This window comes from Zophobas morio, unplaced genomic scaffold (assembly GCF_036711695.1).
Source record: "Zophobas morio isolate AGI-343-1 ecotype UQ-CSIRO unplaced genomic scaffold, CSIRO_AGI_Zmor_V1 ptg000004l, whole genome shotgun sequence".
Taxonomy (NCBI): Eukaryota; Metazoa; Arthropoda; class Insecta; order Coleoptera; family Tenebrionidae; genus Zophobas; species Zophobas morio.
The window spans coordinates 14099369-14112515 of record NW_026972109.1 but is presented as its reverse complement, the minus strand read 5'-3'; the positions used below and the strand labels follow the sequence as shown (position 1 = coordinate 14112515).

The following is a 13147-nucleotide window of genomic DNA, read 5'->3' as shown; positions in this document are numbered from 1 at the left end:
TCTCGTGTTTCCGTCTGCCTGTCTGTCTGTCTGTCTGTCTGCCTGCCTGCCTGTCTGTCTGCAGTCCCGGATTTTTATTAGATAGATAATCTCCGAAAGTACTGGGCCGATCGTTGTCAAATTTTGTATTTATATTAGGAATATCATGTAGATGGTAAAACTAAATTGTACATAGTAAATGGGTTTTAGATTGTAGAAAATGACATAGTCCTACACATGTAGTTTATGACTTTGTGTTAAGTTTTTACCCAAAACGTCTAGATTTTTTGAAAAAAAAAAATTAAAAACAAAATAACATTTTGCAATTTAATTTTGAATCTGCCAAATCGAATGCTTTGAAATTTTCCAATCTCTTAAAGTTATGATAAACATGATAAATTTTCAATCAAAATGTATTTACTTATCCCCTCCAAGAAATTGATAACGTCAGCTCAAAATTTTATCGAATAAATCTTATCCAAAATGTAGAAAATATGATGAGTCTGTAATTGTGATTTATCATTCCATTCATATTTTTGGGATTTGCTTATACAGGGTGAGTCAAAAAAATTGAACGCGTGAAATTATTTTATTGATTTAATCCAGAACTACTAAATCAAATGCTTTGAAATCTTGGAGATGTTTTAAGCATGGTAAATCTCAAGATTTTGCCGAATAAATTTTACTCAAAATGCGCAAAATATGAGTTCTGATTTGTGATATATCATTGCATTTATATTTTTAGATTTGCTCTCTATTTTCTCAGAGGGTATATCATTTGCCAAAATAAGTTTTACCCTAGCAAGTACTAGCCGACCCACCCACCCCCTATTTTTTCAGAGGATTATGTAATTTGCCAAAATCAGTCTTATCTTAGCAAATGTAGGAAGACGGATAAATTTTGATTAACGATTTACCATGCTTCCAATCACCTTAAAATAGTTGTAAAATTTCACAGCATTCGGTTTTTGCAACTCAAGGTTAAATTGTAAAATTTTTCCCAAAAATCTGGATGCCCACACTCGACACGGATTCATAAATCACACATACAGGAGCATGTGATTTTACAATATTTAAAGAACATTTATTCCGTAGAATTGGAAGATCCCTTATTTCCTATAATTTTAAAATGTTTGCAAGATTTCAGAGCATTCGGTTTTGCAATTTCAAAGTTAAATTGCAAAATAGAGTTCGATTTCTTTATTTTTCGGTTTTTCGATGTTTCAGTTTTGGGATTTTTCAATTTTTCTTAGATTTTTCGATTTATTGATTTATCAATTTTTCGATATTTTAGTTTGGAGATTTTTTAACTTTTCGCTTTATCAATTTCTCGATTTTTTTATTTCCCATTTCTGAATTTTCAAAAATTTCAGTTTTGGGATTTTTCTTTTTTCGCTTCAGTTTCTCGTTTGTCAGTTTTTCAATGTTTCGATTTTTCAGTATTTTCATTTTTCAATTTTTTAAATTTTCGGTCTTTCGATTTTTCAAGTTAACGTTTTTTCGACTTATCGATCTCTCTATTTTTCAGTTCTTCATTGTTTCAGTTTTGGGATTTTTCAATTTTTCGATTTTTCTAGCATTTTGACAAATGACGTATTCTCTGAGAAAATAGGGGGCGGGTGGCCGGGGCTAGTACTTGCTAAGATAAGAATGATTTAGCCTCTATTAATCTTGTAAAAACTTGTTAAATTTAAAAGGTGTTAAATTGCAAATTTACATAATAACGAGTGAAATTCTTAAATCTGTTTATTTTTGTTTTCATTCTACTTCGGGAGCGAGGGAAGTTCTGTTGAAACAACTGCCGACCAATTTTTTTTATTATTATTTTACTCGTGTTCTCCATTTGCAAATTTAATATTATTACTTTTGGATAATAAATAAAAAAGTTTTTCGAGGTATTCTCTTTTAGCTCACTCATCCTGTATATTAGGAATGTCATGTAGATGGTAGAACGCTAACCAACATTTGTCTGATCATTCCCATCAAATTTTAAATTTGTATTTTTTGCTCAACATTTCAGGAGTCAAAGTAGGCTATTTTTGAAAGTTTACAAATTTCAAACATTTTTTTCTTAAAACTTCCTTTACATTTTCTGTTATTATGTACTATACAACAAAGAGAACCAGTGGTATAGTTTTGGAAATTTCATTCTACCCTATAAAATTTAATTGGCAATAACGAGACGGACACTAGTACAATAGCAAGAGATATTTACAACTTCAGTTGTAGCGTACCGGTAATCCTCAAATGTTAGAAAGCAGAATAATCCAGGTCCGGACAGGGACCATCGTTACTCAAGAACGAAAATGACCATTATTTTATGAGTACAACTACATGCTACATGTTCTCCGACAAATTCGGGTGAACTGGCGTGAGCCATAAATATTTCTTACCATTGTACTACTTATCGACTCGTTATTGTCAATAAAATTTTATAGGGTAGAATGAAATTTCCAAAACTATACAAATCAACTGAAATTAGGTATATGGGTACAAGAAGTTGTGCACTAATTATTCGACAAAAAAAAGTTTTTTCTGGTTCACTTGTCTTCGAGATGCAAGGCCAACAGTGATATACTCATACTTTCTTTCTGATGGAAACGCCAATAAATTATTAAGCAATAATTAAATTAATTAATTCTTTTTACGCATAATTAGAGTACAACTTCTTGTACCCCTATACCCAATTTCAGATGGTTTATACAATCGGTTTTCAAGATTATTTAACCGTTTCCACACTTCTTAGGGATCCCGTTATGTACTAAATACCCGAAAAAACTCTTTTAGGTTAATAGTGTTGCAATAGGAAAAGCTGAAAGTCACCAAAAACGGGAAATTACAACCAAATTTCAGTAAGCCAGCATTCAGTGGTGCTGTTCAAGTAGGGTACTTGTACCTGATACGACTGATTTTAACAAATGACATACCTTCGTAGAAAAGAGAGGGTGGGTGGGCGGGGCTAGTATTGGCTAAAATAAGACCGATTATTGATTCTTGGGCAGTAAAATAAAGTTATAATAATGTTAATATATGTTATAGAAAAAAAGTTACAGCCCATAACAGGAAAGTTTGAAAATGGCACAACTTCAGAATGTTAATGGATGCCAATCGGAAGTGAAGCATTCAAAAAAATAAATGACGACTCTTTTTCATGTTCTGGTACCTAAAAGATCACCCTTAATTTTTTTCATCAAAATCAAATGTCACACCTCATTTGGTGTTTTCGTATGGAACGACCCATCTGTGTTTTATTGTACTTTAAAGGCGGGGGGAGTTCTATTGAAATAACCTTCTATTTATGTGATTGATATTTTTCTAGTATCAGTTTATTTACAAAAAACTTGTTATTAGTTTATCATTGCGTTAACGACCAATGTATTTTTCGCATCATCTGCCACTTCCCCAACAACGTCCATTATCAAATTCAGAAGTGTTCTCTTTCGGTCCCCACACCCTGTAGCATTTCTTTCAGTTTCCGTCACTGTGGTCCAGCACTGTTGTCGTAGCCTGTATGTTAATCGTAGCATCTTCTTGGATTAGACTTAGACAAATCGGGTAGCGAGCTTCCGTCTTGTTCGTCAGTGTGTGTGTAAATAGCAAACGGGCCGTTTACTTACCCCATAAATAAACCAAATGCATGTGAAACGGCCCGTTCCGTTAAAACGCCGATAGACTGATCGCATCCGTGCGACCGGATTAAAACGAATTACTCGTATGTAATTTGCAATTGATTGCATGATTTGCGGCATCGTTGCCTTGATTAGTCGTAATAACTCGACCACGGCCTGTTAGATACATCGACGTGATTTACCGGCCCGCGCAATTGCCAAAAATGCGGTGGATTTAATGTGCCTGCGGTGGTACAATGTATTACGTATGTTTATGGGTGACTTAAAATTATGCTTTGACCACAGTAACTCAGCAAGGACTTCGCAAATCTGATTATTCAAGACTTCAAAGAAGAGCGAATCGTACAGAAAATTGGTTTTTAGAATTGATTGCAGATTGCTTGAATTATGTTTTTGTAATCGATACGTTTTAAACTTTACAATTATCCTAGAAAATTCATGTGGTGCAGTCCCAAATTTTCATACACTTTTAAAGTAGGTTCATAAAGCACCGCTAGAATCGATTTTTTTTTGACCCAAATTGGCAAACAAAATATTTTTCGTCTTATTAATTAATAATTTGCGTGAGATACGATCAAGGTGAGCAATTACGTGGGCCGATTTATAGCCATTCATTGTCTACCAGGCCGTGACCCCGCCTCATTCCGTCCACTAAACCCCGCATTTTTCAGTACGAACAGGGCGAACGCAAGCGTCGCGAGGAGCGCCTGGAGCGTGCCAAGCAGCACATGAAGCAGAAGGAGTCCGAGGACCCGGAGAACGCGCCCGGAGCGCTCCGGCACGAGACTTGGTTCCGGCCGGACGGCGGTAGGCGGGTGCACAGGACGACGCAGGCCGTCCAGGAGCAGAAGGACTCCGAGGAGGAGGACCTGGCGGCGCTCAGCAGCGTCGAGGTGAACAAGAGATTCGTGATCAGCTACTTGCACGTCCACGGCAAGCTAATAACGAGAATTGGGTAAGTAGTTGCGGGCAGCCCTGCAGGAAGTCGCGTAATTGCACGGATTCGACACGGCCGACGCCGACCGTTACCTGGGCACCGATTCCCACAGGTTTTGCGAAAACGGACACACGGAGAGATTAATTTTTTTGTGCGCGTCTTCGTATTGTTCTGGCGGTACAGTTAAGGTGCAGCTGGTTGCTAGATCGGAGGATTAATTAAGAGATACAGAGTAACTGTATTGGCATTATCGGGAGGGTGCGAAGCGAGTTTGGGCTTTTTGTTGCTATGAGGAGCGTCCGAGTCGTGCGAAGGCGGCGGTGAGCGATTCGGGTTTACAATGAGCTTGTTAAGATTAAATTCCCAATAGGATGTCGTGTCAAATTATGTTGAACAATAGTGCTTTTAAATTCTACACACGTACATAAGAATTTTGGTTTTTCGAACCCAATTGGAAAATATCACATGTTTCGGTAGTGATTTTTTTATGGAGGAACTTTTTAATGACAGTTGATAATGACTTCTTTGAAATTTGTTTAGTAACAGAAGCTTAACTAAATTTTAGTTATTCCTTCTTTCCAAAAAGTTGATGATATTATTTAACCTTAAATCTTTATCAAAATTTGCTCTGAAGTTCGACATTGCTTGCGCTTATTTATAATAACTTAATTTTTTTTAGCGAAATATGCGCTATGGGACGCGTTTTATGTAATAACATTTTTTTATTTTAAGTTCCCGGACGTGAAATCGGTAAGTATTATAATGAATCCATTTGACGAATGGCTAATTTTGTTTCCTCGACGTTTCCTTACTTGTAGAAGACGAAAAAGTCGGTCTTCTGATCCATCTGTCTTTTGGTGATTACTAGACTAATAATTTTCGAAACTGCTGGACTGATTGTTATGAAATTTTAGAAGTCTTTTAAAAATATCGTGTTAATGACAAAACGCTAACCAAAATGGGTCTGATCATTTCTCCAAAAACTTAAGAACGAAAATTTTGCTAAATAAATTCTTAAAATTCTTCTGTTTCAAAAAAAAAATTACAATTTAAATTTAGAAACTACAAAACCTCTGTAAATTGAACATGATAAATCACTAATCAGAATTTTCTTCTTTTCCAATATGTTTAGTGATACATATGTGGTTTTTGAAAAAAAATTGATCTCATGTTATTAAACAGAACTTCCCCCATTCCTGAAGTACACTCAAACAAATCCAGTTTAGAAACAAAACAATATAAAACCAATCTCAGTTCTAAAAAAAAAAGTTCCCCATCAGGATAAAACTCACGACTTTCACGTTAGTATCCCGTTATCTTCGTACGAAACGTTAGTATACAGTCCCGAAAATCTGGATGCCAAAGGAAAACAATTAAGGTGAATTCATAAACCACAAGTATACCAGTATGTTATGTTATAAATTTAAATATCATTTGCTTAGCAAAATTGGAAAAAATGGAATTTTTTGGTAAATTTCCAAACCAAAATTTTTCAGACATTCTCTATATCGATATTTCGATCCACAGAACTTGGTTTTAACTTCATTTTTTCGATAACTCCCACCGTCTTTCCAAAATCGCCTATTAGAATATTGCAATTTTTTTAATTTAACAAAAAAATCGATTTTCAAACCCAGTATTTCAAGAATCTTGCCTCGAGACCATGAACATGCTATATTTTTCGAATCAGAACGTCGAAATCTATATCTCTGAATTTTTTGGGATTTTTTCACAACTTTCAAAACCAAAATTTTTCAAAAATTTCGGCCAGTTTTCGTCCATTTTCGAAACTTAACCCAAATATATTTTGTTATAAATTTCGACTTACAGAACTTGGTTTTTACTTCAATTTTATTACCATTTTTCCAGAATCGCCTGTTAGAGTATTGCAATTTTTTTATTAAAAAAAAATAAATAAATAAAAATCTATGTATTTTCGAATCCAGTATTTCTAAAATTTTACCCCGGGACGATGAACATGCTATATTTTTGGAATTAGCACGTCGAAATCTATATCCTTGAATTTTTTCGAATTATTTGACAATTTTCAAAAGCAAAATTTTTCAAAAATTTGGGTCAGTCTTCGTCCTATTTCGAAAATTAACCAAAAAAGCATTTTCTTATACATTTCGACCAACAGGACTTAATTTTAATTTCATTTTTTCGATAACTCTTACCGTTTTTCTAGAATTGCCTATTGGAATATTGCAATTTTTTGAATTTAACAAAAAAATCGATTTTCAAACCCAGTTTTTCTAAAATCTTGTCTCGACACCATGAATTTTTGGAATCAGCACCTCGAAATCTATTTCCCCGAATTTTTTGGAATTTTTTGAAAATTTTGAGAAGCAAAATTTTTCAAAAATTTCGGCCAGTTTTCGTCCATATTCGAAACTTAACCAAAGACATTTTGTTATAAATTTCGACCTACATAACTCGATTTTGACTTCAGTTTTTGTTAACTCCTACCATTTTTCCAGAATCGCCAATTGGAATGTTGCATGTTTTTGATTAAAAAAAAATCGATTTTCGAACCCAGTATTTCTAAAATCTTATCCCGACATGCTATATTTTTGGAATCAGCACGTCCAAATTTGTGCCCCTGAGTTTTTTCGAATTTTTGACAATTTTTTAAAATTTAGGCCAGTTTTCGTCTAATTTCGAAACTTAACCAAATACATTTTCTGATACATTTCCATCTACAGGACTTAGTTTTAACTTCATTTATTCGATAACTCTTACCGTTTTTCTAAAATCGCGTATTGGAATATTGTACTTTTTTTTTAATTAAAAAAAAATCAATTTTCAAATCCATTATTTCTAAAATCTCGTCCCGGAAAGAACACGCTATATTTTTGACATCATCACGTTGAAATATATATATTGTTACGAAAAAACCCATACGCCGCCCCGGTACGACGTCTATGGGTTTTCTAATATCTGCGGCGATGATGGGTGACTCATCGTCGGTGACGGCGGCGCGCAGGTTTCGCATAAACACAATCGATTGCGGGGTCCAGAAAAACCTAGAAGCGTTGTTCGCCATCCATTCAGAGAAGTGTATGGATTTAAATAGAGGCTACCGTCGGGAACGATTCAGTCAAGAAGTCGAGTTGAGCGAAGACAAAGTCCAGTCAAGTTGCGCCGGAATTATTTTGTACATAATCGTTGGATAATCAGTCTTGTAAATTTGAGTTATTGAAAAATAAATTGTCGATTTTAAATCCGGAGCATTGTAACAATATTTTCGAATTTTTTGGTAGTTTGATAATTTTTCAAAAGCAAAATTTTTCAAAAATTTCGGCTGATTTCCACCATTTTCGAAACTTAACCACCGACGTTTTCTCATAAATTTTGACCTAGAGGACTTTGTTTTGACTCATTTCTTCAATAACATATATCATTTTTCCAGAATCGTTTATTGGAATATGCATATTTTGGCAAGACATTATTAACATTAATTTAAGGGTTCTAATAATCACCGAGATTTTATTTATTCACCCCCCCCTAGAAAGTTAATGACGTTTTAGTAAAAATTTCTTAACCAAATTTCTGTTAAAAATGCGTATCCAGATACATTAGTAATATATTTTTACTTCACAACTTTAAGGCAAAAAGTATTGTAATAAGGTCTGTCGGATGGGTGGCTACTTTCATGTTTTCTCGACGTTTCATGACCTCAAGAGTTTTAAAAATATCTGTGTTTACTGTTTATCCGAAACTGGAGAATCGACATTTAGAAAAATTAAAAATCGAAGAACCGAAAATTCCAAAAATCGAAAATCGAAGAATTCTGAAATCGAAAAAACAAAAATTGAACACTGGAAAAATCGAAAATCGTAAAATCGAAAAATTGAAAAAGCATCGAAAATCCAAAATTTAACATTGGAAAATTTGATGAACCAAACATTAGAAAAATCGAAATTTAAAAGTCGAAAAGCGAAAAATTGAAAATCGAAAAACTGAAAAATCGTAAAATCGAACTATCAAAAAGTAGAAAAATTGAAAATTCGGAATAAATAAATGAATAAATAGATTAATTGTCCAACAGAACATAAATATTCGCTTTAGAGGACAGTATGTAACTTAAAAATTAAATTGAGTGTCCAGTGACACGTACTATACATAAATAAATAAAAGTTACTAATTCTAATTCTCTTGCCTACTAAAGTTATGTAAAATTTCCTCTAATTCTTAACCTAAGACTATCAACAGATCAAAACATCGAAAAATTAAGAACTGGAAAAATTGAAAAGTAAAATATTTTAAATATCGAATATCGAAAGAAAATTCGAAGAGTCGAAAATCGAAAATTCTGAAAATCGTTGATCGAAAATTGGAAAAAACAAAATGTCGATAATTAGAAAAATCGAAAATTGGATAATCGAAGAATTGAAAAATTGAAAAAAATGCGACATCGAAAATCGAAAAACCAGCAGTGGAGTATTTAATGAACATCAACCACAATTTGTCTGATCATCGCCACCAACACTGTAATGACATCCCTTTAAAAGTTTCCTTAGTCGACACCATTTCAATTTTATAAAATAATATATTCCTGTACTCATAGGTTATGAATCCACCTCGATTTTGTTTATTATTTTTATTGTTTAAACCTTCTTGTTATTTAGTCACATAATAAAGTCTAAGGAATAGGCTTGCAGAAAGATTCCCGGTTGCGTATTATTTTGACTTATAGTGATTATGATTAGAAATAAGTTTCACAAAATGAAGTTTTATTTGCGTGAATTTGGGGCTACTGCAAATTGCAGCAATCGTTAATCTTTTTTCTAAGTTGAAAGTAGATTCAAGATGGAAGTTGACGGTTATTCAACTTGTATTGTTATTATATACAGGCTGTTCAGAAAAGATACATCAACTCAACGGTACATTTGACGTTCATTTACAAAAACAAAATTTCGATTTAGATAGATAGTCTAAAAAATGTGAAAAAAAAAATTCGAAACAAAACTTTGAAGGGCTATTTTCTACATTTGGAAAAATAATTTTTTAATTAAGTTTTTTTCTGATCTATAAATAGCCCTGAACAACGTGTCATAGAGTTGGTTCAGTTTAAAACTTGAAATGTGTACAATTTTTTTCAAATGATGATGGATTAGCACAGAATATCATTTAAAACGGTAAAGCGCACAAATAATGATGAATTAGCTGTTCCAGAGATTGGAAAAAAACTAAATGTGTAATGGCAATTACACTCACCGGCAAAAAAATCGAATCATTAGTATTTTTGTAGAAATCTTCAATAAATTCTGGTGTGCGTCACATTTATAAGACAAATTAGTTTATCTAGGACAAAGGAGATGAGAAGGTAACGGCACCTTCGCTGAAGTTGCAACAATTACGAGTTTATTCAAAAATACCAGAAAATCCATTACATTAAACCAACAAAAGACTACTTAATATATCATTAATAACGACTGTTGCCGCCTCTAGCTTGCACTATGGTTGCCATACGTCTTCCCATGCCTTCTATCAGGTGTCTAATCTCAGCCTGGGCTAATTGGTCAAATTCTTCAACTAGCGCATTTGCAAGATCTCTTATGTGTTGTATGGCCGGCACACGTGCTCTGATACGTCTACCTAACATGTCCCACACATGCTCAATTGGATTCAGGTCGGGACTGCGTGCTGGCCATTCCATACGTGAAATCCTGAATTCGTAGAGGTAGGTTTGTACAACTCTAGCGATATGTGGTCTAGCATTATCATGCATTAGAATAAAATTATCGCCAATAAAAGGAGCAAAAGGTACGACATGCTCTTGAAGAATATTTGCTACATATCGATCAGCATTCATTGTGCCTCTATCCACCACTACAAGTTCCGTGCGAGCCTCGGCAGAAATTCTTGCCCAGACCATCACTAAACCTCCATGAAAACTTAGTCTGGAAACAATATTGCACTGAGATTACCTTTCGCCTCTTCTTCGCCATACTCTTTGACGGCCGTCAGGAGAACGTAGACAAAAACGCGACTCATCTGTAAAGAGTACTTGGCCCCATTGGGCAAGATCCGAGTTAAGGTGTTCTCGAGCAAATGCAAGTCGGGCTACTCTGTGTCGTGGGAGAAGTTCTGGGCCACTTGCAGGTCTACGGGCCCTCAATTCAGCGGCAGTTAACCTTTTTCTTACAGTTCCTTCACTTACACTAACTCCTTGTGTTTCTTCAAGTTGATTTCTGGCCTCAACTGCGGTCGTATCCCTATTACGGAACGCGGTCAGCGTTAAAAAACGGTCATCCCGAGCCGATGTTTTCTTTGGACGACCCGAATCAGGTCTTCGGCTGTATGATCCAGTCTCATTAAACCGTCGTACAGTTCTGTGAATGCTCACTTGTGATACCCCTAACGTATTGGCAACGAACCGTTAACTTCGACCATCCTGAATAAGAGCAATTGCTCGTGCTGCATTAATGGCCACAATACTCATGTTAATTGACAAAAACACAGTTTTCATCAAATCACAATGACAAACCGTCTGTTAATGCCCTCTAAACGTCACAACTGCAAATCTCATTGTTGAAAAAAACTTATCATGTTTAGATTTGAGGTTCATATCATGTACAAAAAAGAACCAAAAACCTAGTGTTAGTATATTTTGTGTGATTTTTTCAAAACTGATATTGACTGTAGCCAAACGTTTAAAAAAGGAACCATTTTCAATACAAACTTTGGGTGATTCGCTTTTTTTGCCGGTGAGTGTAGCTAATAATTTGAAGTTTAAATTAGGCAGATGATACGATGTTTCAAAAGAATTGACGAAAGATTAATATTATGTTTTCTTGGCATCTCTACCACATTGACTTTATAACAAACTTCGTTGAAATTGTTTATTATTATTTCGAACGCATTTATAATAAACTTTTATTTACTTAGGACGTGCCAACAAACTCATTGTCATTTGGAAATAACTACATTTCTCCCGACCAAATAATTTATTACGTTGTTTAAAAGAAAAACTTTATTTGCGCCATGGAATGCGATATTTTTAGTGCTTCAATAATATCTTTTATTTTCTAGAATTGCTTGAAGACATGGCTTAAAAAGAAATCCATTTATGTACAGAATTATTTTTCGATTGTTGTCGAGACGCTCAAAATTCTTTTACATTACTGTGTATTCTGCTAGATAGATAAATTAATGAAAAACTGTAATTGTAATCGAGGTGCAGTGTTAGGGCTTGTCAAAATTTGATAGGATTTTTGCATGTACCACCTTATCGATTTAAATGAAGTGCATTGTAGAACCGTTTCCCGCTGTTACATTATGGTTGCAAATTACGTAAGTTGACGGACTAGCGCTCTTTTATACATTCTCTTTTAACTGTCTCGAAAGAAAAAAGACGATTTGTCGACTAGACCACTTTTCACTATTCATTTTGATGCCTTTTAAGATAGCGAAAGAAATTATTTTATACGTTACGTAAACTGTAATAACGCAAGCATAAAAAAAATAATAACATGACTCAAAAAAAGTACGGAGTTGTCGAATCTAAATAAAACTAAAAACCGTGCTTTTTACAGTAGTTTAATGTTTGATGTATAGTCTGTCTGATGCGTGATGAACTGGTGTGCATAAATTCGCCACGGCCGAGCTTCTGCATTTCGCACGTTGGCTTTTCACACCTTCTGCCGTATTAGTAATTGCTATGGATATGTGGTGCGAAGTTAAAAAATGCAAAATGGGTGAGACGCTCGTTTTCTGGCACGTAGACGTTCCGTTCGGGTGCACCGCATAGGTGGCGATCCTTTACGCGTAACGAATACGAGAGATGTAAAAGACCTCTTTCTTATCGGTCGACACACCCTCCGCCTCACCATGATGAAGACAGAAGAATGACCACCGGCCGTCGATTTCGACAAGAAAAATCTAATTAATATATATTTCGAATTGTTGGTCGTGAAAAGGCGAGAACACGAACAACGTTCATCTTTTTTTCTTGAAACAGTATCTCACAATAAAACGATCGGTGTGCATGACAGGTCTTAAGATATCGCAGGACTTTACAAGTCATTTTGTAATTGTGTGCCACAATGCCTTTAGAAAAAAAACTATCTGACATGAAAAAATTTCTCTTGTAATGGGCAGCGCGGTGGTCCTTGTTTTCATGACAAAGAATACTTGCCGTAAGTTATGTTAATCTCGAGTCATAACTCTGTCACATGCCGTATTCGGGTGTGACTCTGCCAATTAGACATAAACGAATGAACTTACCATCAGTTGAAATGATTTATTTGATCCGGTAATCTCAGTCAAAAGACACCTTCAACGGGACCGTAATCTAAACTCCACATAAATTACAATTTGTTATTAGCTGTTATGTGTAGCTGTATGAGGATTTTTTCGAAACATCTCAGGAATGAAATAAGATGACTTGCGTGAAAGATATAGGACGGTGGAGGATTTTTATGACCCAGCCTGTAGTAATACCGGTTGTCACATTGTAAACTAGTGTAATATTCATTTTTCTAGGTTAAGTGTCAAGATTCACGAGCAATTTATGTTTATGGCTCGTTATTACGCTACGCAAAATTCACACCGTGTGTGTTAACTATTGTTATATGTTGTACAGGCGCTTAGTTGG

General features: G+C 34.7%; 1 protein-coding gene across 4 annotated transcripts in view; it reads left to right on the top strand.

The window, feature by feature from the left end:
• The window catches only part of LOC135142109 (telomerase-binding protein EST1A), a 101564-nt gene that overhangs the window by 18147 nt on the left and 70270 nt on the right, over positions 1–13147 (top strand). For all 4 annotated transcript variants that reach the window (XR_010282466.1, XR_010282464.1, XR_010282465.1 and 1 more), the window contains one exon: positions 4280–4563. Coding sequence is in view for 1 of the 4 variants with exons in the window: in XM_064073779.1 (XP_063929849.1) it covers positions 4280–4563 (284 nt within the window). In the remaining 3 variants the exon portion in view is untranslated. The remainder of the gene's footprint in view (positions 1–4279; positions 4564–13147) is intronic.